Here is a 25,040-nt window from a genome sequence, read left to right on the forward strand (position 1 = left end):
GAAGAAGAAGAAGAAGAAGAAAAGAAAAAGAAGAAGGGGGGAGGAAAGAGAAAATCATAAGGAATAGAAATATATTTGCAGTACTGTAGTGTAAAAAAAATCCACATATAAGTGGATTCACGTGGTTCAAGCCCGTGTTGCTCAAGGGTCAACTGTATATATTTTTTTCAAATGTTACTGAGTGGATACTTTATTACACATTGCTTTTTATGTATATGAGAGATTTAACAGATCTGGCTAAAAAATATCAGAACCTTTGTAGATACTATTAAATTGTGACATGGGAAAACGAACAGATTTTAAAACCATAAGTCTGGTTAACTGTAACTCTAAAATATATTTGAAAACCAACTCATGTACCTATTAGAGTTGAGAGAATGAAACAAAACTAACATTTAAAAAAGTTTCAGACAAAGCAACATGTGAATTTTGGGGACAGCTGAATTAGCTTCATTTTAAGCAAATCCATTTTTTATTTTGCATTTTACCATATTTCTTCAGTATGCCTGTTACTGCAAGTGAAAAACAATATAAAACCAAACACGGCTAATCCCAATCTATTTTAGTTATATAGATCGGTTTTTTCTTTGTATTTTCTTTGTTTGTTTATCGCCTGTCCTCCCTGGCTAACATGTAAGCTCCAAGAGGACGAGGGTTTTTCTGTGTTGTTTGCCTCTGTATTTGTAAGTTTACTTGTGACTTAACCATGTGGACAAAGAAAGTAATCGTCAGCTGTGGAATTTTGGTGGGAGCTGGTGATGGATGTGTTAAGATGGGAGGCACTCTTGGTGTCTTAACATCATCTGAGGTAGGCACTTAATTTTCTATAGGACAAGATTACTTGTGTCTTAAATATTTCAGTTTTTCCCTGAGAACAATACTAAATAAGGGCTGCTCAATTGTGCTGTAAAAGGAATAGGCTTGCATAGGGGCAAAGACCAATTCTTCTAGTCGTGCATGCAGAAAACATTTATCTACAGCTTACTATGTATTAGGTCTCAATCCAAGCACTGGAGATACAGCAGTGGACAAAAGAGAAAAAACCATTTCTGCCCCTAGGGAGCTTACGACTTAGCTGGAGAAAGCAGATAAAAAACATATACATCCATGTGATGGTAGGCATTTGTGAGTGCTGTGAGAAAACAAAGCAGCAGGGAAGGGACAAATTTGGGATAGAGAATACCAGATGGGGGCAGCGGGGAGAGGCTACTCCTTAAGATAGAGCAATCAAGGAAGGCCTCCCCAAGGAGGCATTGAGAGCAGAGAAAGAGCATTCCAAGTGTGTGTGTTTAAAGATTCTATTTATTTATTCATGAGAGACACAAAGACAGAGGCAGAGACATAAGCAGAGGGAGCAGTAGGCTCCATGTGGGGAGCCCAATGTGAGACTCAATCTCAGGACACAGGATCATGCCCTGAGCCAAAGGCAGACGCTCAACCACTGAGCCACCCAGGTGCCCCAACAAATGTGTTTTGGTTATCTATAGCTGCATAAAATAACTCCACAACTTCATGGCTTAAAACATTAATCTAATATTATCTCTTACAGGCCTATGGATTGACAGGACTCAGCTGGGCAGTCCTTGCTCGAGGTCACCAGTGTGGCTGCATTGGAGAGCAGCTGGGGTTGGAGCTATTTGAAAGCTCCACTATACTGAACATACAAGATATCTCTACTCTCAAGTCTAGTGCCTTGGGAGAGATGGCTGGAAGGTTGGATTCAGCTGGGACAGGTGACCAGTAAGCTTACATGTGTCCCCTCAGGCATGGTGGTCTCAGGGTATCTGGAGTCTCAGGGTCTCAGGGTATCTCAGGATATCTGGACTTCTTGCAGGATATAACTCAAGGCAGGATATAACTCAAAGCAATGATAGGGCCCTCTTAGGTTCAAAGGGAGGGTGCATAGAACCCACCTCTGCCCCACCATGGGAGGAGTGTCAGAGAATTTGTGGCCAGCTTTAACCTGTCTGGACATACAGAAGCCGTGGGGTAGGAATATCCTTGACATTCCAGAATCCAGAGTGGCTGAACTAGAGGGTGCTAAGTCAGGAGGGGGGGTAGGGATATATCATATAGGTACTTGTAGGCCAGGATAAAAATTCAATTTTATTCCTTCTTTGAATTATTTCCTATTGACTTTTTTTTTTTGTTCCTAGGGTTTTATAGTCAAGAAACCTTGGCTCCAGCCTAGATATATAGACAAGATGTCAACAGCAATCTGGGAGAAATGCCTGCGACCAATACAGGAGAAATATGAGGCCCCTAAAAGAGCAGTGGTACAACTATCCTGGCCTCAGAAAGAACAGTAGTAGCTTAATACAACCTGTTGTTTTTAGATGGACTCTCATCCTTTTTAATCCAAAGGGTCAATATCATTAGGTATTGTTAACAATACTCCTCTACCGCCCAACAGCTCCTCTATGTAGGTCACCCTTAAATATATAGTTGCATCTTCTCTCTCTCTCTTTTTTTTCTGCATCCTCTCTTTTGTGCCTAAGGTTGATGCTGTCTGTAAAGCAATGCTTCTTATAACCTTATTATGATCACACCTTGCAATGGAAAAGTCAAATGAACCCGAGACATGCATATGGCCGTCAACTCTCATGTTTGTTGTGTGTAGTGCAGAGTTCCAGCTGTCTCCCCAGAATGAGCACCTTTAATACTCCTTAAGATTTTTGGATTAAGAATGAAATAGGGGGATTCCTGGGTGGCTCAGTGGTTTAGCGCCTGCCTTCAGCCCAGGGCATGATCCTGGGGTCCCGGGATCGAGTCCCATATTGGGCTTTCCTGCAGGGAGCCTGCTTCTCCCTCTGCCTGTGTCTCTGCCTCCTCTCTGTGTCTCTGATGAATAAATAAATAAAATCTTTTTTTAAAAAAAAGAATGAAATAGGATGACTCAATGTCTCCCGATGGCCCTTGATGTAACCAAATGGACTGTTTTATGTCAGTGGCCTCCGCGAGCTCCTAATGCCACTAGGAGATCAGCTAGGTCCCAGGAGGTCAAACGAGAATTAAACAAAAATCAGCAGGAGGGAGCAAGAACCTGATTACAACAAAGAGGAGGGTTCAGTTCTCTGCACCCTTACCCTTGTCTCTTCTTTCTCGAGACTTCCCCACCCTTTTGTAGGATTTTCGTGGACATCAGTACCTTGGCTGTAGAGCCAAGTCCCCAGACCTCAGAGGGAGATGAATCAGGGTGGTCGATCCCACCTCATCACTTACCAACTGGGGGATCTTGAGCAAATCACCCAGATGCTTTGTGCTTCCATGTCTTCATTTGTAAATAAGGGATAATAGTAACCACCAGGCTTTTCTGAGTATTAGGGAGATGATGTATATCACATGCTTAGAACAGTGCGTGATATAGATGTAAATCTCAAAAGATATTGGCTATTGTCATTATTAAATTCGGTTTTGAGGACGCCTTGGTGGCTCAGTGGTTGAGCATCTGCCTTTGGCTCAGGATGTGATCCTGGGGTCCCGGGATCGAGTCCCACATCAGGCTCCCCACAGGGAGCCTGCTCCTTCCTCTGCCTCTGTCTCTGCCTCTCTCTGTGTGTCTCTCGTGAATAAATAAATAAATAAAATATTTTAAAAAACAAAAATAAATAATTTCAGTTTTGAACTGAATCACCAGGGGCCATAAGGCCTGGGTGTGTTTGGTGCAACGTGAGAGCCCAAAGGGCCGGTGACTGTGAATTATGATTTCTTTTTCCTGGTTTGCACGTGACCAGACACTGTCTGTGGCAGCTGCCCTTAACATTTGCCAAATGAAAAAAGGGGAAACAGTAAATGTCAGCAGTAAAAGACTCCAGGCCACTCTGCAGCCCTTTTGCTCCGAGTTTTGCGTGGAGCATGTGTGCTGAAAGATGAAATGAGTAAATGAATACATTTTTCCACCAAGCTACAGGCTTATTTTCTCTACAACTCAGTACTTGTGGGTATCTTCTCTCAATGTATTTTATAATAATCATTTCTAGTACTTTGGGCCATTTCTATGGGTTCTCCTGAGTTAGTCAGTCAGAGACAATTTGACAATTTTAATAAAATAATGGCACTCTACAAAAAGTTTTTATGCTCTCCATAAAATTATCCCCTTAAATTTATTCAGCAATGTCCCTCAAGCTTTTGAGAAGTGTACAAAGCATTCTCTTTGGCGGCACCTCTGACCACTTTAACCTCATGGTCATGGTCTCATGAGTAAACATATCAGACATGTGGCACCTCCCTGTGCCCCTCGGAGAGTTTTTAAAATGTGATTCAAAGCTGGTTTGCCACAAGGAAGCAAAATACATAGGAGGAATATCATTTTATTTGCTTTCCAAGTTTTTTTGATGTCAGATATTTGAAGTGAAGTTTATCTGTGCCATGATGTAGGATCTATGTTGTAGGATCTAGGTATATGTTTTGTACAGGTGTTTAAAAAATTGAAGATGTATGCAAAATGTTTGCAAAAATACATGGAATCTGCTAACCTTTGAGGTCTGTGCTGTCCAGTACAGTAGCCACAAGCCGTACATGGCTATTGAGCATTTGGTATGTGGCTAGTCCAAATTGACATGTGCTAGATGTATAAAAGACACACCAGATATCAGAGGCTTAGTTAAAAAAAAAAAAAGAAGAATGTAAAATACCATATTAATCATGTTTTATGTTGACTACATGTTGAAACTATACTATTATGAATATATTAGGTTAAATAAAATATACTATTAAAATCAATTTCACCTCTTTCTTGTTACTTTTCAATATGGTTATCAGAGGGACGTCTGGTGGCTCAGTTGGTTAAGTGTTTGCCTTTGGCTCAGGTCATGATCCCAGGGTCCTGGGATCGAGCCCTGCATGAGGCTCCCTGCTCAGCGGGGAGCCTGCTGCTCCCTCTCCCTCTGCCTGCTGCTTCTGCTGCTTGTGCTCTCTGTCAAATGAATGAATAAAATCTTTAAAAAATATGGTTACTAGAAGATTTAAATGGCATATGTGGCACATCTATTTCTATTGTACAATGCTGCTTTAAACTGTTTTGGTGAATGTTCCCAGATTTCACGTAGATGTCAAAAAAAGAAAAAAATAATAATGTATTTTGATTCTCTGAACTTAGGTTATTTAGGGATTAGTAAACTTTGACATGTGGTGTCTCCTGACAGTTCTAGAAGAAAACCAAAATTGCTTGAAAGGAAGGACCTCAACTGGGTCTAATAATAACTGTCCCATATGTCAGGGCCTAAAGAAACCAGAAGAGAGCTGAAGGAAACATAGAAGATGAATGCAACCAGGAAAGGAGATTTTGTTCTCTCTTCTATTATCTATTTACTCTTATGTGTCTGAGCATGTGAGTTTAGTTGCAACCAAAGGCTGATGGCTTAGCCTATTAATAATATGGGACACACATAAAGGACAGAAGCCTGGATTTAAAAGAAGGAAGAGTTATAGTTCAGTGTATAAGGATCATAAAAATATTTTCAGGATGAGTTTATTGGCCCTCTTCTCTTCTGATAAGAATTTGTACAGCCTCATCCTACCTGGTGCTTGCCATTCAAATTCTTAACTTGGTAGTAAGAATCCACACAATCATTAGAAAAGTTTTTCAAAAGAAAGGTAAACAGACTCTAGCTTTCTTATCAAAACATCCTTAGTAATTTCAGTGTATCATAGCAGCCTTGTTGGTGAGAATTAAGATTAATCGTATCTTCTGTTAGCATCTTTTCTCTTTAATTTAAGCTCAAAGCACTAAGCAGCACAGGTACAAACACCTTCCTTTTGAAAATGGAGAAACCAAGGTACAAAAGCACAAAGAACGTGGCCAAGGTGGCACAAAAGGTTAACAATGAAGCGTGCGCGCGCACGTGTGTGTGTGTGTGTGTGTGTGTGTGTGTGTGTGTGACACTGGGAAAATCCTGCAGCCCAGTAATAACAGGGTAAGAACCTTTGACATTCTGCATTCAAACAGCTGCTTTGGGATCTAGACTCGTCTAAACTCAAAGGGTTGAAGCTCAGTCACTAAGCCCAGCTGGAAGCAGTTTGGTCATTGTTAATAGATATATAACCCCGGGAGATTGCTGCTGGGCAGATGTGAGTTACAGAGTCTAACCTCTTCTCATAGTCCATGAGCTCTCAAAAGTAGTCTGTGTCTAATTACATTTTAAAAAATAAAAATGAGAGGAGTTCTTTATAAAAAAAAGTTTCAGCAGTATTAAAAAATTTCAAAAAAGAAGGAAGCAAATGATCTCAAATCATACTATCCAGGTTAAAAACACCTATAACTTTTGGTGCTTGACATTCCAGACCCCTTTATAAGCACCTACAAGACAGAAAGATGGATGGGTGGGTGGATGGATGGATAGATGGATAAATAAATGCACAAATGGATGACTGACAGAGAGAGAAAGAAAACAAAAACAGGAAGGCAGAAAGGAAGGAAATAGAGAGGTAGGGCAGGAGGAAGGGAAAAAGAAAGAAATGTAAGTATCTAAGAATCAAATCATACCATATTTGTTATTTTTAATGACCTAAATGTATTCAAATTTAATGGAACAAACACAAACTGAAGTGAACTGAAGGAAGTACTAAATTTCAAATGAATGTTGCATAACCCCAAGAAATATTAGTTTGTAAAAGAGCCCTGTAGCAGAAAGTGAAAAGGTTATAAAAACCAGTAAGTGATTTGAGTCTGTGTTTTTTATGGGCCACAAGTTTACTTTTGGTATAGATTGATTCCATGCTATGAAAGAAGATGTCACTAGCACTCAATTTGCTTATACTTCTTCCCTTCTCACCATCCTCACATCCTGATTTTATAGATTATTATATCTTTTTTTTTTTTTACCATATGAAGATTGGTTTAAAAATATAGTCTAGGGGCGCCTGAGTGGCGAAGTTGGTTAAGCGTCTGACTCTTGGTTTGGGCTCAGGTCATGATCTCAGGGTCGTGAGATTGAGCCCCACATCGGGCTCGGTGCTCAGTGTAGAGTCTGCTTGAGATTCTCTGTCTCTACCCCTCTCCCCAGTGGCATTCTCTCTCTCTCTCTCTCTCTCTAATAAATAAAAATAAAATACAGTCTGTAGTATATTCTGTACTACAATCATAATTCTTCCAATTCTTTATATTTAAATCATTATTTAAATGTATTTATTGTTTAAAAACAGTTTCACCAAAGTTTATCCATCCCTGAGTTAAGTCCCCATCTGCTGACACCTCGAAGTGGAATACTGTTATGGTTAAATTTTAATTGGGCGCCATTGGGTGAAATAGGTGATGGGGATTAAGGAGGGCACTTGTGATGAACACTGGGTGATGTATGGAAGTGCTGAACCACTATATTGTACATTTGAAACTAACGTAATGCTGTATGTTAACTGAAATGAAAATAAAAACTTAAAAATAAGTAAATAAATAGGGTGCCATTGGCTTAGTGGACAGAACGAAGGTGGCCAGAAAAGAGACGTCACAGGATTAAGAGGTAGTGAAAGTGGTAACACATTGGCAAAACTGTCGTCTGGATAATTTGGAAGGCACACCAAGTACTTACTAGCCTTGGCACTCTAAGGGAAATTGTTGAAGAGTTCATGATCACTGGCTTTTACTTGTAATACCTTTGCTTTCAGCAATAGTTGAGCTCCGGGATCGAGCAGCCAGGATTAGAAACTTAGTTTTCCTTGCTTTCAAATTCTCAAATTTTATGACCTGAGGCTGCTGTCTTTTCTGGTTTAATTGTGGCATGGGAATCTTTTTTTCTTTTATACTGTATTTTATTTAGTCATTTTTTCTATTTTGGGAGCTAATTTCCTTTCAATATTGAATCTTTGGTCTCACAAATCTCAAGCTGACTGTAGCCCAAATTCTCTCAAATTCTATTTTTTAGCCCAGCACTTGCAGACTAGTGACCTGTGTTAGATGTTCACTAAATGTTGGAGGATTTGAATAGAGTATAGATGCCTCACTGAAAGTAACTGATTGGCAAACAACTATATTACAGTGTGTTCTTATAACGCAGTATTATGCATCTGTTTAAAATGGGATCTATAAAGAACTTTTTTTTAAACAGAGAACTTTTAATGACCCTGGAGAGGATCTGTGAAATATTCATGAGTGAAAAAGCAGACCTAAAAATACTTGCTTAAGGTGAAAGCATAAAAATAGGACTATTCAGGAATGTTAAATATAAACAAAAAATATGTCTTTTGTGTGTGCGTGTGCAATACTGAAGTACACATAATGGAACACTATTCATCCTATTTTCAAATAGGGTTTGACAAAGTATAATCAAGAATGTGAGGAGGATACAGGGTTTGAGGAGCCAGTCAGGGGCACCTGGGTGGCTAAGAGGTTGAGCATCTGCCTTTGGCTCAGGTCGTTAACCCCGGGGTCCTAGGATGGAGTCCCGCATCAAGGTCCCTGCAGGGAGCCTGCTTCTCCCTCTGCCTGTGTCTCTGCCTCTCTGTGTCTCTCATGAATAAATAAATAAAATCTTAAAGAGAGAGAGAGGGAGAGAGAGAGAGAGAGAGAGAGAGAGCCAGTGGGATAAATGTAGTCAACTGCAGAACATTGTAAGGAAAGGAAAATCTTGAACTGGATTTTTCCAAGATACAAGCACATATGTCTGGAAGGAAGAAAGGTGGGCAAGCCAGGCACTGGGGTTCAAAATGCGATGATGGAAAGCCTCTCATCCAGAGGACAGCAGGGTGTCAGTGTACTCTTGGCACCCAAAGAACTTGGTTCACACTCTGACCCCATCGTTTCCTGCCCTGTGCAATTAATCTCTTCAGCCTTTATGTTCTTACCTGTGAAATGGGGCTAAAACTAGTTCACAACCAAATGACTCACAAATAAGACATCACACATAAAAGCCCTTACTTGGAAGGGTCTGGCTGTCCAAAACACAGTAGTGTTACTATTATTTATTGGTTATAGCAAAGGCCAGGAGAAAGACAAGGGCTCTGTGAGCAACAGACTCCAAATTCACGTGTAAGCCTTTCTGTGGGCTGCTGAGGGGGTGGCAAGGTGGGCCAACACATTTTACACGGTCTTGTACTTCCCGTCAATCCCTCAGTAACTGCAGGCTGCCAAAGCTCTTTAACCTGTTACCTGGTTGCCCTTATCAGCCACCATGCTTTGGTGAACTGGGACCGTTTCACTGCTGCTGCTGCTGCTGCTGCTGCTGCTTCTTTAAGATTTTATTTACTTATTTTGAAAGAGAGAGAGAGAGAGAGCGCACAAGCAAAGAGGAGGGCCAGAGGGAGAGGAGAAGCAGACGCCCTGCTGAGCAGGGAGCCTGATACAAGATTCGATCCCAGGACCCTGAGATCATGACCTGAGCCGAAGGCAGATGCTTAACCAACTGAGACCCACAGGCGCCCCCTTTCACTGCATCTTCTTTGGACTACTTGGCAGCACCTAATGATGATGTGGCTCAGGGGCTGTCAAATCTGGCCCAAGACTGAAGCTAAGGGCCTACTTCCTTTAGTGAATTTCACCATCATAACTGAATTCTATACATTCTCTGCCCTCTGCCTCCAGCATAATTAATTTATTGATTGAAGATTTTATTTATTTATTCATGAGAGACACACAGAGAGGGGCAGAGACACAGGCAGAGGGAGAAGCAGGCTCCTTATGGGGACCCCGATGCAGGACTCGATCCCTGGACCCTGGGATCACGCCCTGAGCAAAGGCAGACACTCAACCACTGAGACACCCAGGTGCCCCCTTCAACATGATTTAAAACTAACTCTGTGCTGCCCGCCACTCTAGCCGCTATTAAGTTTCTCCAGATGTGCATATGTGTTCACACATAGAGAATAGGCTTACCGATTTTCTCATAAACTAAGTTCCCAGTGGAAACCTCGAAGGCCTAGAATAAATTCATCTCCTATCCCAAAATATTGCTCCAAATCCAGCCGTTGAAGGCATAATTTTCAGCAAATTATTACATGCCAAAAATCTGCCTGTATTTTCTAAAGAACACAAATGAGCACTTCGGTTTCTAGAATAATTTAACATAAGCTTCAGAATGATCACTAGACAAATGGGTTTCATTTGCTGAAGAGGAAATTACTATTCTCCACATTTAAAAAAAATATCCCATGATGATACATATTTGTTTCCAACAAATAAGAAATGTTGTGGAGTGAGGGTGGGAGGGGAAGAGAAGGTTCAGGAAGCCCATCTGAGCTAGAGCAGACTCTCGGATCCAGTGAGCTGTGTATGGCATGTGTGAAGTTCATGGGAAATGGGCAGCTGTTCCCGGGCCAAGTACAAGAGTTTGTCTAACCTGTTCCTGGGGACTTGTGTCAGCACAAGAGAAGCAAGTGAAGCTGGACTTTGATCCGGGCTTCCCTGCAATAATAGGACTGGAGGCGGAGCTGTGGAGAAGGGAACACTGACAGCCTGAAGACCAGACAGTTCTGATTTGCTGATTTCTGGTAGATGCTGAGGTCCTGGGTGGCAAATGCGATTATATTCTGAATATTTTATTTCCCAATATCTGAGCCTTCATTCTGTTGCTGTTCCCTAACACGGAGAGAGCATTGAGCATCTGTGATCTCTTTTTGAGAAATTCACAGAACGAGTCTTGCTGATAGAGATCTAGTCACCACCCTCTGTCTTTTATGTGCTTTTGGTGTACTGTATTTTTCAACTGGATTTCAGTGTTCTCAACAAACCAATGTGGTGAGCCAAACGGTACCTCCTCCACGAGGTTGCATGAGCAATGGCAGTTGCAACAGCAACAGCTAGGCAATATATTTGAGAGATGTCACCTCATTCATATGCCTCTTTGAGCATTGAGGCTGGCTGACCACATACATACACACAAGAGACTTGAACAATGAGCTCGGCTTCTGACTGCCAGGAAGCTAAGACCAGAGTATCTTTTTTTTTTTTCTTCTTCTTTTTCAGTCTCTCCAGAGAGCTAAAGTTTGGAAATGATCAGCAGTGTGCGGCTGGGCTAAAGCCCTTTCACATTTTACTCGTCTCTAGTTCCAAAGTTCAGACTGATACAAGCTTCCAAAACAGAGAAACTGTATTTGCCAATAGCCTATATTGTCCCAAACTTCAGGATTTTCTCCACTGTCTTCAAGAGAAGAACCCAACAGAATAAAAAAATCAACAAGAGAACAACCACATGCACACACGCAGACACAAACACACTAGATAAAAGAGAAAGGTGTAAATCAAAATACAGTGATATTCCTTAAGAAGTTTTTACTTTTCGTCTTTTTCTTTTTAATTATGAGACAGTCCCTAAAAGAGAACAATTTTTACAAGTCACTTCCAAGACATCTGAACAGCTGCCTTCTAAACTGTACTAGCAGGAATTGGCATGACTATTTGCAAAACAGATTAAAACTTTCCATACTGTTAAGCTCTAACGGCTGCATCACGGATTTTAGAAGTGAGGAAAACACCTTCTAAATTATAAAGAGTTGAGCTGAAGTGATCACTTTTCCCACCGATAATTAAATCCCAATATAGCTTGGTATCACATCTTTTATTCACGAACAAGGCTTTGGAAAACCACATGTTAGCAACAGAAGACAGATCTATGGGAGTACTAAAAATGAACGCCACTCAGTAATTATAGGCATTTCTGGCAGATTGGAGGCAGACAGGAAAGAGGCCCGTATATCACAGCACATCAGGGGGTTATGGATGCTTGTTACGGGGCTGGCACAAACACACCCCCTCTATCAGAAGACTATTCCTTCTACAACTACCAGGGAACTGGTGATACTGGGAATCATCATTTCTCTTCTTTCTCTCTCTCTTTTTAAGATTTTGTATTTATTCATTTGAGAGAGAGAGAGAGAGCGAGCGCACAAGCAAGGGGAGCAGCAGGCAGAGGGAGAAGGGAGCTGAACAGGGAGCCTGATGCAAGGCTCGATCCCAGGACACTGGGATGCTTAACCGACTGAGCCACCCAGGTGCCCCAAGGGAGTCATCGTTTCTTAAGAAAGACACCCTTCCTTCAGAGAGCTAGTCCATCAGAAGCTACTGGACCTTCCCCCCCTTATGAGTAGCTCCATTCCATTAGTTTCACTTCCGACCAGCAAGTTCAAGTTCCTCAGCCTAATGTTATTAAATCTGCCCATAAAACTGTCTTCCATGAACGACCAGGTAAAAAATTTAAAAAGCAGATTCCTTGAACAGACTGATTTGAATAGAAGAATCTGACAATATGGTAAGTGGCATTAGTGATACTCTCAGGTTTTGGGTTAAGAAATACATGTGGGGGGGGGATCCCTGGGTGGTGCAGCGGTTTGGCTCCTGCCTTTGGCCCAGGGCGCGATCCTGGAGACCTGGGATCGAATCCCACATTGGGCTCCCGGTGCATGGAGCCTGCTTCTCCCTCTGCCTATGTCTCTGCCTCTCTCTCTCTCTCTCTCTCTCTCTCTCTCTCTGTGACTATCATAAAAAAAAAAAAGAAATACATTGTGGGGGGGGTGCTTGGGTGGCTCTGTGGTTGAGCATCTACCTTTGGCTCAGGTCATGGTCTCGGGGTCCTGGGATCAAGTCCCACATTGGGTTCCCGACAGGGAGCCTGCTTCTCCTTCTGCCTATGTCTCTGCCTCTCTCTGTGTGTCTCTTATGAAAAAATCAACAAAATCTTAAAAAAAAAAAAAAAGGAAATACACATGGGGTGGCTGATGAAAAAAGACACAAATATATTATATATTTGCACGAACTGTAGTTTGCACCAGGCAGCAGTTACTGAAATAGGCAATAGAGAGTAGTGTCCAAATGCCTACAGCACTGCCTACCATGACAGAGACAAATTTCTGAACTACATTCTTTGGTAGGTAGAAGGAAATAGAACACCAGAGTTGTTATCATTAATTCCAGAAACAGACACAGCCATCCAGAATGCTTTTCACCGGTTAAAAAGAAGAAAAATGACATGTGAGCAGACTCATAGAGGTGATGAGGGTGGAGGACAAATGCTTAGTTTTGGGAGAACTTATTAGGCATCAGGTCTTTATCATTATTTATTATCTGGAATTGGCCACAGGAGGTCAAATGAGCACCTCTATCGAGCCTGAAAAAGACCTTTATTTCATAGCCTCATTAGTGTTTCAGTGGTCCTGGTAGTGAGAATTAATTCCAGAGTAAGTCAGTGTATCAAATATATATATACATATATGCATATGTATCCGATATTTTTAAGCATACTGATGTTTCTCATTTCCTCCAGTAGAGGTCAGGAAATAGCAGGACAGGAATATGAAAAACTATGAACCAAGAGAATATTTTCCGGTGACTTTCTCTAGCTAGGATTATGGAAGGGTCTTTAAATTGCTTTTCTTTACCCATCTTTTCTAATTATATTTTTCCTTTTGTAATAATTAAAAACCAACAACATTTATCTGAAATTTTATAAGGAGCATTGTGGGCATACGTATTTACCCAATATCGGGTCAGAGATACTGCTTAATTATTTTTATTTTTTTTCCTTAGCCGCACATAGATTATTTGAAATCGTCTAGGAAAGCAGCACATGTGGCCATCACTCTGAAAAATTATTTCAGTGTAACATCATTTCCGCAATTGATGACTGCGAGCAATCTCTTTCAAATAAGGAACTTAACGTCAGCCGTAAGATAACCAGAAGAACAAAGCATCCTGGGCATAGCTTCTGACTGCCAAGAAACCCAGCACACACAAAGACATAGAAAGGAATATAATCTCTAGTCATCTCCTTTGTCTGGAAAAATCTAAAAGCGAACCCAGTGTTCTGGGAAGCCAGTCTCTGCGTCTTCCATATTAGGACAAGGAGGACAAAGAAATTGGTCAACGTGACCTACATTTAAAAGCAAGGAATCCAATGAAGGATGTTTACGAAGCTTGTTGATTGATGTTCAACAAATTGCGCTATCACCATGCTACATTTTCATTTCTAATTCATGTGCCTCTTTTTCTGCTAGACACAGATGGAAGCAAGGTGAAAAGGCTTATAAAACAAAATCTGAAGGTCAACCAAAACATTTATGTATAAATTAAGGAAACCTTTTACCGCATTGCACCAAGTAAGATGATTTTTATTTCCTGTTTTATTAAATGATTCATAATGTACAATCTGCTATTTGTCCTTCTTGATATTATCACTCACAAATAATATAAGGGAGTCTACATTGTTAGTGTAAATTAAAATGGACTACTCCTGGTTTCTTCTGTCTACTAAAGGGATGATTTCTACAGGTGAGGAGTACGTCTCTGTACTGCTCACTTCCACTTGCAAAGGCAAGTATGGAAAAGAGGGAAAGCTGAAGTTCAAAACCTCTGCCAGTTCCCCGTGGGACTCCAGGGAGGGACCCAGAGTAGGTGACTCTCTGTTTGTCAGAGAACAATAGTGACTTTTTGGACGAAGACGAAGATGCTGGGAAAATAAGGATCAGGAAGATATGAGAAGACCCTGAAGACAGCAACGTGGTGAGTGACTTGGATGCACAAAGTGTGGCCAGTGAGAAGTCCCCAGGTGGCTCACTGGTCTAAGAGCTCATTAGAGTAAGAATGTCCCATATTCAATTCTAAGCTATTTGTGTTTCTGCAGTGAAACCCTCCACTCCCATTGCTCGACATGTCAGTCAAGTTTGTTGCCCACATATGCTTGGGTTGTTCTGAAGAAAATAGAGATAAAGTGGTGAATTTGGGGCCACCTGGGTGGCTCAGTGGTTGAATGTCTGCCTTTGTCTCAGGTTGTGATCCCGGGGTCCTGGGATCGAGTCCCGCATCAGGCTCCTTTCAGCGAGCCTGCTTCTCCCTCTGCCTATGTCTCTGCCTCTCTCTCTGTCTCACATGAATAAATAAATAAAATCCTTTAAAAAAAAAAAAGAGGTGAATTTGAACACAGGTTGGCATGGAGCAAAGGGAAGACCAGAGACACAGGCTATAAGACATGAATGAGCATAGGTGTCACGGAAGCAGGAACCATGAGCCACAAATGATCATGGGAAGGACAGACCCAGTAACCTCAGAAATTTTGGGGAGGTCAATGGACCTTCTCCATCAATCCAAAGATGGAATTTGGGACTTGGGCCACTTTTATGTAAATCTCCAAAGAACAGTAATCTTAGATGATATATAGGATACAATGACAAAATTTCAAAATATTACATTAGGCATATTACACTTTTCATAATATGAAGTCTAGGGCAGCATTTATAAAGCTGTACACAAGTTTTTATGACATATGAAAGAGCCTAGGTATTTAAATAGTGGCATTTAATAAATCAGTCACAAACATTTTTTCCTTATTAGTTTTGTCAAACTTTGTGCCAAATGGGCAATACCACTTTGTCAGTAGCCTTCCTAAATAGGTTAGAATTCCCACCCAATTACCCTTTGATGACAGTGAAAACATTCTCAGAATGGTTGAAATACATGTATAAAATACATGTGCATCATTCAGGAATGCAGTAGATTCTCTGAGTGAAAGATCTGAAATTCACATATGGAAAGACCCATAGAGAAGTCTTCAAATCCTTCAAAGGCTGGCCCAGGCTTACCTTTACATGGTGGATGAGACGCTCTACTTCATTCACTTTGTAGGTCTCCAATCCTAGCTCCTTGGCTAACCTTAAGATACGATTCTGAGTTGGCCCAACATACGATCCTCCAAGGTCCAAATATTTAACCTTTTGGTTCTGTTTTCCCACAGAAAAAAAAATAAAAATAGTTGTGAAAATCTTTTTCCTAAGACAGAAAAAAGAGCTCTGAAATAAGCAAATTGGCATTTCACATATTATAGACACACCTTGAGGTGTATCCATGGAAAATGGGATTCTGTTTTCATTCACATGACTTAGTTATTAAACCATTCTTTACCTTAAAACAAACTGGATTGGACTTTATATAGGCAACAGACTTCTGAACCCCATCACTCACAATATATACCATATCATGGTTTGGTTTTTAGTGCCTTGAATTTGTAAGCTATGAATTAGTGGTTAAATTTCTCTTTATTTAGTAGTTCAGGCAAATTTTGAGACACTTAAATGCTAGAGAAAACCAAACAATCACTTCTTATGTGATTAATCCAGACATTTGAAAGATAGCATGAGGGAACATTTGGCCATAAATTGAACCTTAGAAATTGCTCTTATATGTTTATAGGCAAGTTTTCTATATGGTTACACATCTATCAGCTTCACTTCCAATGACTAAGGACCGATCTTTGAAGAAGGAACTAGAAAACCTCCCTATGTCTGAAGGTGTTCAAGCATAATCAGATACCTATTAGTCAGGTAGAAGGCCCTCCTTTCCTGTTGTTTGTCCATTTGTCATCTAGCTCCACCACTCCACCACGCTCCCAAAGATAACAGAAGTTTCACAAAGGTGGGAATCTTTATTTTATTCACTGACGTTATTCCAAGGACCTCCTTATTGGTGCCATTGGGCAAGTGCCAAGCATCATGAGGTTAGAAAAGAGACAGAAGGGATGCCTGGGTGGCTCAGTGGTTGAGTGTCTGCCTTTGGCTCAGGTCGTGATCCTGGGGTCCTGGGACTGAGTCCCACATCAGGCTTCTCACAGGGAGCCTGCTTCTCCCTCTGCCTATGTCTCTGCCTTTCTCTGTGTCTCTCATGAATAAACAAATAAAATCTTTTTTTTTAAAGAGAGAGAGACAGAAGAAAATATTGGAAACAGTAGCAAATTGAGAGAGAGGCTGTCGGACGCCTGGGTGGCTCAGTGGTTGAGTGTCTGCCTTGGCTCAGGGCATGATCCCGGGGTCCTGGGATCGAGTCCTGCATCAGGCTCTCCATAGGGAGCCTGCTTCTCCTTTTGCCTGTGTCTCTGCCTCTCCTGTGTGTCACTCATGAATAAATAAATAAATAAATAAATAAATAAATAAATAAATAAATATCTTAAAAAAGAGAGAGAGAGAGGCTATGGAGAATGTTTCAAAGTAATTTCCACTCTCTTAACAAGAGTCTAATGAAATTCAAGGCTTTTAGAAAAGAAAAAAAATACCCAGCTTTCAGTCCCACATTTCTTCATCCTCATCCTTAATGTCTTACCCTGATGGTGTAAGTCCTGCCTCCCACTCGGTCCCGGGCCTCCAGAACAACCACGTTCAGGCCAAAATCATGCAGAAGTTTGGCTGCTGCCATGCCTGGGGGAAAATACAATAAGAAATCACAGTCAAACACTGCACAGTGACTCCAGGTAAGCTCCTCACGTTGATGCCGATGAGAAAAGTCCCTGTTGGCTCACACACATGGCTTACTGTTACTACACCTTACAGGTGGCTAGGGTTTCTCAGTAGAGGCCCAGATTCCAAGGCTGAGAAACCAAGTGCTATTTCAAGTAAGAACAAAAGAGATTTCATTTTTGGGAATGTCTCAAATCATAAAAAAAAAAATCTTTGGTCACTATACCAACATGTCCTATCTCTAAGGACTAAGTTGCATGACTACATATCTGACAACACAAATGAAAAAACACAAGGCCACACTTCAGAGAAATGGATAAGCCCCAGGAGGCACTGGACCAAATGTAGCCATTGACTTCATCCTCAAGGTAAATCTGAAAAACCGTAAGTCAGGAGAAAAGCAGGCTTTCAAAGCATCTGAGAGGACCTAGAATTTACTGTTAAATTCTATATTAATGCAAACTTCTGGAAGGTGATGTAAAGTTTCAAAACCAAGGACATAAAATTCAATCTCTTGTGTCCTAGTTCCCCACGTGAGCCATCACCAAAGAATGCAATGATCCCATGCATTCCATTTAATTATTAATGAAGTAAAAAAATGCCTACACATTCTCACCACCATGAATTTAACTCAACCTCTGTCCTCATTTTATTGAGGAAAACTTACATACGATAAACTTTATTCAACGACTTCAATGAGTTTTGACGAAGTACAAAGCTTACTACAGAGTCCATATATTTTGCTTTTGGCATAAGTACATTCTAGGTGTAGTTTTTGACAACAGAGATCTTAAAATCTTGCGTCTTCAAAACCAGGCTTACAGAGTCCAGTAAGATTGTTCTCAGACTGGAGAACTCTGGAGCTCTTACCATGATGACTGAAGTCCCTCAGTTCTAATCACCTTCATCATTTGCCTTATGGGATCAAACAAAATCAAGAAAACGCCAAGACACTGGGCCTTACAGACAAATGAAAACAGCTTCCATCTTGTCTTTTAAAGATAAGAGTTCTGGGATTTTTAGACACCCTCCCCCCCAGTGCAAAAAGAGAGAGCGAGAGAGATTCCTATAAAAAGAACTAATATTCATTGGGTGCTCACTACATTTGAGACACCCTTCTAAGTGTTATACTAATTCAGTGAACTGTCACAACAACAACCCATTCAGAAGAGGTACTATTGATCTCGTTTTAGGGCCGAGGACACTTAAACACACAAGATCCCACAAGGAGCCAGCAGGCAGAGCCAGGCAGCTTCACTCCAGGGTCAGAGTTCGTAACCACACGTACTGCATTCCACGGGGACTCAGAGCCATCATCTTCAGAGATCACATCTTTCAATTTCTGCTCCAGGGGGAAATTACATTTCAAAAGATAGTTCACTTTATTTGGCTCAACTTGTTTTTAAAACACACTTGTATCTTGTGGTTTGATAAGAATCCGCATAACATAAAATACAAGCCCACCGCAAAAGCCATAGCAAGAAGCTGAGGCTTCGTTCACTGTCTATCAGCTATCCTAAAAGAGGAAACTCATTTTTTAAAAGAGGACGATCTGACATTTCATTATTTGAGTTCATCTGTCTCTCCAAGCCCTGTCCTTGGAGGCGGGGCAGGGCTTTTAGCTGGCGGCAGGGTAAGGGTCCCAAAGTCCTCGGCCACCCACACACAGTGTGCACAGCACTGCACAATCGGATCATTTGGAAAGATACCGTTTGGATTTTTTTTTAAACTCCAGTGCTAGTTTTACCTTCACGAGGAAAAAAAAAAGGAAAACATTTCTATTTATTTTTTAAACATTTCTATTTAGATTCAAAACTGCAGACAATTCAATGCCATTTCTCTTATCAGCATCAGTTCGACAAATGAAATATGAAATAACATGCAGCCATAGTAACCGCTGTTATCAGGGAATTCAGACGGACCCGCTAAGCATGCTGAGGCTTAAACAAAGGGATTCAGAATGAATTACAACATTGCCCATGCACACTAGCATTTTCTATTCTACAAAAGGCACTGTCTTTTGGTCCGCGCAGTTACTCAGTAGTATCTGATGCTAAACATGAGCAGTTATTAAAACAAGCAAGGTCTTATCAGACCATACAATAGAGACTTCTCCGTGCCCATGTGCCTTAAAAAGTCATATACAGAAAATTATAAAAATATCTTTAAATAGGGCAACATGAAAATATGTGGCTGGAAATACTTTATAACTGGTCTAACAGTCACAGGGGTGGGGGGCAGTTTTCAATTGCTTCTTGGGTATCAATTGGCAAAAACTGATTTGAAAAATGATTGGTCCAAGTTTGGGGGGCTTAAGGAAGTCACTGCAGTTTAGGAGGAGGGAATTTCAAGGGACCTAAGAAGCTGAGGACTTGGAAATCTGGTCAGGAGGTGATTAAGGGGGCGCCTGGGTGGCTCAGTGGTTGGGCGTCTGCCTTCGGCTCAGGTCATGATCTAGGGGTCCTGGGATCGAGTCCCGCATCAGGCTCCCTGCCCCGAGGGGAGTCTGCTTCTCCCTCTCCCTTTGCCCCTCCCCCTGCTTGTGCACTTGCTCTCTCTCTCGCTCTCTCTCTCTCAAATAAATAAAATCTTTAAAAAATAAATTAAGCAGTAGCTTTCCAGAGGTTCCTCACTGGTGACTAGGGGGAGGATGATGGTTTCACTGATGGAAGAATAAGCAAAGCCACCCCAGCTTACAACAAGGTCATTTCTCAAGAGTTCACTCGCCTGCCAGTTGTTGTTGGAAACTTTTAACGCATTTTGCCATAGAACAAAAATAGGAGGGATGATCCATTCTGGGAAGTCTGGGAATCTTAAAATGCAATACCATGGTGAAAAAAAAGAAAAAAAAAAACACCCCAAATCAGAAAGCAGCAGACATACATTTGCCCGAAAAACACTAGACAACGTGACTGGAACTGTTTAAACACTTACACAACCATTTCCGGACACAAGTTAAAAAACAATAGCAGTTTTTTAAAAAGAAAATATTCACAGTAGTAACGGCTGCCGTCGTAAAGCATCGGGCACTTGTTTTGCTCTGTGCGAAGCATTTTGCAAGCAAAGCTCGTCTGGTCTTCACAATGAGAAGAGGTATTATTATTCTCATTTTAAAAAGAAAAGAAATGGGAGGTTTGGAGACTTTCACTGACTTGCCATTGATTACACACTCGGTAAATGGCCGGGTCAGAGTTCAGCCCCAAACCTGAACTCTTAGCCGCCACCCTTGGACCAAAGAGGAAAAATTAAAAATACAGTGACCCTATTACACTGATTGATGCAAAGTAACCGAAAGCGTTTTGCTCTCCATCTAAATACAAGACCCTTAAAGTGTCAGTTTTTCTCTTAAATGATTATTTAACTTTGCAAACTAATTTAGGAGCAAGCTTATAATCGCTTTGTACTTTTAAAAAGTTAATTAAACTGGAAATTAACATGCAGGATCAATTAATATTTTACAAACGAATCATCATTGGCACATTCAGAAGCAGCCCCCTGAGCCCCTGACAGGCCCCTGATAAGATCAGCTCATTTGTTGACTCCAGATGGTGCAGTGTCCGTGGTATTTTGGCTCAAAGAGTCTTCCTTGGATGAATGATGAATAGCACGGCACACCCGAGTAATAATGGACTAATGCCTAATGCCATGAAATCATAAAAATACGGCATCCTTCTTCTCAGGCAGTTTATTTGGAAGAAAGTTTCATTAAAATGATGACTAGCTCGATTATCTGGAGCCCTCAGTTTGGATTAGACATGGAACTTATTTTAAATATCTAAAAATCAGTGGCGCACTGCACTATTAGCATTTGATGCTTCCAAGTTTTTGTGTCACAGAAAATGACCCAAGAGTTAGATGATGCAGGAGACTAGAAAGTACGGTAACAAAAGGGGTTTCTTCAAGGTGTCTTAGAAGCAGTGGAGGGTTTAGGGGTGGGAAGGGAAGAGAAAAATCATAATCACCACTTGCCTCATGCTTTGCTTTGTGAATCTGGCTCATGCCCTCCATGTCAAAACCCAACATTTAACAAAACTTTTTTCAGAGTTTTTAAATGCAAAGCTAATTGTTTTGAAAACATTACTGGGATCCCTGGGTGGCTCAGTGGTTTAGCGCCTGCCTTCAGCTCAGGGTGTGATCCTGGAGACCTGGGATCGAGTCCCACATCAGGCTCCCTGCGTGGAGCCTGCTTCTCCCTCTGCCCGTGTCTCTGCCTCTCTCTCTCTCTCTCTCTGTCTGTGTCTCTCATGAATAAATAAATAAAATCTTTTTTTTTAAAAAAAGAAAGAAAACATTATGAAACATCGGTACTTCAATACCATGGAAGGATTTTTTTCTCAGTCTAAAGCTACCCACCCTCCAAAAAAGTATCATGTTAACCAAAATTGACAAAGAAAGTCGCTGTACCTCAAAGCATCTCTAACCTTATAACCCTGGTAAGAGATATAAGCATTCCCCCAGGAAGGATAAAAGCCAAAAATATGCAGATAGCCCTCGATACCTCTGTCACTTCTGACAAAGGAATGATTTTATAAGAAAATTCTAGAAACAACCAAGTGACCTTCTGATCAAAGAACTGGGATTCTTTGATGTCACTAAAGAGAATGCCTTTTAGTTATTTAACACAAATACACACACACACACACACACACACACACCACAAAGGGCCTGGGGTAAGATGAAAATATCCCCTTTGTGAAATGAATTCATTACAGGAAAGTGGTATTTGTAGATGGAATTCAGTTGTTAATTGCTGAACTTTTCAGCACAGAGAGGAGAGGCAGGTAAGACAGCACAAAACAGCTAATACTTTGAGCCCTGACTGTATGCCCGTTCTATTCCAAGTGTTTTACATATAAGAATTTATCCTTTTGGGGCACCTGGGTGGCTCAGTGGTTGAGCATCTGCCTTTGGCTCAGGGTGTGATCCCTGGGGTCCTGGGATCAAGTCCCGCATTGGGCTCCCCACGGGGAGCCTGCTTCTCCCTCTGCCTGTGTCTCTGCCTCTCTCTGTGTGTCTCTCATGAATAAATAAATAAAATCTTTAAAAAAAAAGAATTTATCCTTTCAACAACTCTACTAAGTGGGTAGATATAGAACATGAAGTGCAGAGAGGCCAAGTAATGTGCCCAAGGTCACACAGCTAACAAGTGGCAGAGCCAGTATTCAAATCCAGGCACTCTGACTCCGGATAACGAACATCCCAGCAGCCGTCCTCACACTAAAGGGTGAAACACTGAGAGCCTTCCATTAAACATCACCGACCTACAAGCATCAGGGCCACTGTGCCTTTGTGTAAATTACAGGAAGAGGCACACACCCTGCAGGTAAGTTTCAAAATGGCATCTTTCCTTTAGGTGAAGCCAGGGCACCTCGGTGCAAATGGCTTGGCTGGCAGAAAGTGGGCTGGATCTCACTCTCGGTCCCTGCATCAGGCCAGCAACATCGTGCAGGGCATTGCCTGAACAGATTATGCTGTGGCCTTGAAACTCAGAAAACTTATTTCCTGATTGATAAGAATTTAATTATCTGTTCTTTGTCTCCTCAAAGCTAGGACACAGTTGGCACTTGTGCGATTATGGAATGGATTCGTTTAACACCCTCAACAAAGATGACATTTAATTAGTCAATAAATAAATAAATGGCTGCAATGGTGTCTATGTAAACATAGTATATTTAATATAGTATAAGAAACTAAAATATTTGCACACACTGAAACTGATTTCCTCTGGTCACACCAGAAATGATAAAGAGGTGCATCTGGGTGGCTTAGTCGGTTGAATGTCTGACTCTTGGTTTTGGCTCAGGTGATGATCGCAGGGTCAGGAGATCATGCCCCGCGTCGGACTTCATGCTCAGCATGGAATTTGCTTCTCTGTCTCTCTCTCTCCCTGCTTGCACTCTCTCTCTCTCAAATAAATAGATAAATCTCAAAAAAAAAAAAAAAAAGGTAAAGGATACCTTTGGCGTTTTCAAAGAGAAAGAACTGGAAAGAAAGCCAGCCAACTGATAATATTAACCATTTTAACATTTGTACAGCACTGTAGTTTCCTATATTCACAAACATTCAGTCCTTAACATGACCTCTGAGGCTGGCATTATTATTCCTGTTTTTTAGATTAAAAACTGGAGGCCGAGAGAGATTCAAAGGCTCACTCAGCGTTATACAACCAGCTATGGCTGGGCTAGATCTAAAATCCAGTTCTATTTCTATGTGCTATGTGTTTTTCATTAGTCACATAACTTCCTATAATATACAATGGCCTATGTTAAATAAAATTCTCCAAGCATACCAAATTTTAAAATTAAAATATATCTTTATTCCTTCTCTTGGAAAGAATACATGGATAAAAATCACCTGCAGCCTGTCAGTGCCCAAAGTCCTGAAACCATATCGTTACAGGATGATCTGAAAGCTTCTGGAAAAATGCAGTGCCCTCAAGGTCAGCTCTCCTGAATTATTGCTTAAGTGCTTTGGCCGAACAGTTCTTTCTCCTTAGGTACAGACCGACTTCTCTTTCCTGAGAACACACCAATCACAACTTTTTGGAAAATAGAGGCAACATGACATAAACCAAGCATACCAACGAGTACTGCCATTTGGATTACTGAGAAGCAAAGTCTAGAATTGGACTACTCACATCTTGCTCACAAATATGAAAAAGATAGATTCCAAGCCTTCTTGGAAGCTCTTTGCTTTGTTTTCTCTAAGATAGACAAAACATATAACAGGAAAACAAATGACAATTGCTTCTAAAGTAAAGGAGACCTTTACGAAAGCCTCAGGCCATGAGATGATTTATGCTATTGAAAAGAATAAAAAACATCAAGCGTTTGTGAGTTGCCATAGAAACCTTTCTCCGGATGACACTAGAATAACATTGCTTCCAAGGCCTTTCAGAATATGTCTAAAGCCATAAAAATTGTTTCTTCATCATGCTTTTATACGTAAATGGTTACATTTTCCTAAAATGTCAGCAATCTTAATAAATCTTATTTCATAATCAAGCTTTTGTCTTTACTCTTTTTTGTTGAAAAGGAGTGGGATAGCTTCTGTATATTGTAACAGAGGTGGACAAACTTTTTTACTTTACCTCAACATGGAAGCCCATGAAAAATAAATGCAAACCCAGAAATTACAGGTTTGTTTCCTCAGTTTTTTAAATGAAGACTATAATGCACAAACTTTATTATAGAAAACTAAACTTTTAATTCACCTGCCTCAAATCCTTTTGGAAAATTCCATGGAATACATATAAATAAGGGGATTAAGAGTACACTTATCATGACAAGCACTGTGTAAAAATGCACAGAATTATTGAATCACTATACTACACTCCTGAAACTAGCAGAATACCATACATTAATTATACTGGAACTCAAATCAGTCAATCAACCAACCAACTAATCAATAGTAATGAATAATTATAGAATCTTTAATAAGTTATAATTGGGATCTCAACAATCATTATTATCAAGTATAATTCTCAGATTAAATTTAAAAAAATTTTAAGTGATCTCTAAGCCCAACATGGGGCTTGAACTCATGACTCTGAGATCAAGAATCACGTGCTCTGCCAACTGAGCCAGCCAAGTGCTCCAGAAATGTTTTAATACTATTTATATCAGAAAATAGTAACAGAAAACAAGGATTTATATTTACTTATCTTCAAAAATTTAAAAGATTACTGCTATGGAATCAATAATTACTACTAGCAATCTTAGACTGGTAAGAACAATTTTCCTGAGATATATCCAATCATTAGGATAGAAATTAAATACTTTAAAAAAACCTGTTTTTTAAGTATAGAAGGTAATCATAGGATGCCATGATGCTCATGCTCTCTCTCTCTAATAAATAAATAAAATCAAACAAAAACGTGTCTTTTGTGCTTATGGGGA

At 40.6% G+C, this 25,040-nt stretch overlaps 1 protein-coding gene across 1 annotated transcript in view; it reads right to left on the reverse strand.

Moving 5' to 3' along the window:
* MAOB (monoamine oxidase B) overlaps positions 1-25,040 on the reverse strand; it is a 117,393-nt gene that overhangs the window by 59,908 nt on the left and 32,445 nt on the right. Inside the window, exons 2-3 of the mRNA XM_072743413.1 lie at positions 17,009-17,103; positions 15,499-15,636 (exon numbers count right to left, since the gene is read on the reverse strand). Coding sequence (XP_072599514.1) covers positions 15,499-15,636; positions 17,009-17,103 — 233 coding nt within the window. The remainder of the gene's footprint in view (positions 1-15,498; positions 15,637-17,008; positions 17,104-25,040) is intronic.

This window comes from Vulpes vulpes, chromosome X (genome assembly GCF_048418805.1).
Source record: "Vulpes vulpes isolate BD-2025 chromosome X, VulVul3, whole genome shotgun sequence".
Classification (NCBI taxonomy): Eukaryota; Metazoa; Chordata; class Mammalia; order Carnivora; family Canidae; genus Vulpes; species Vulpes vulpes.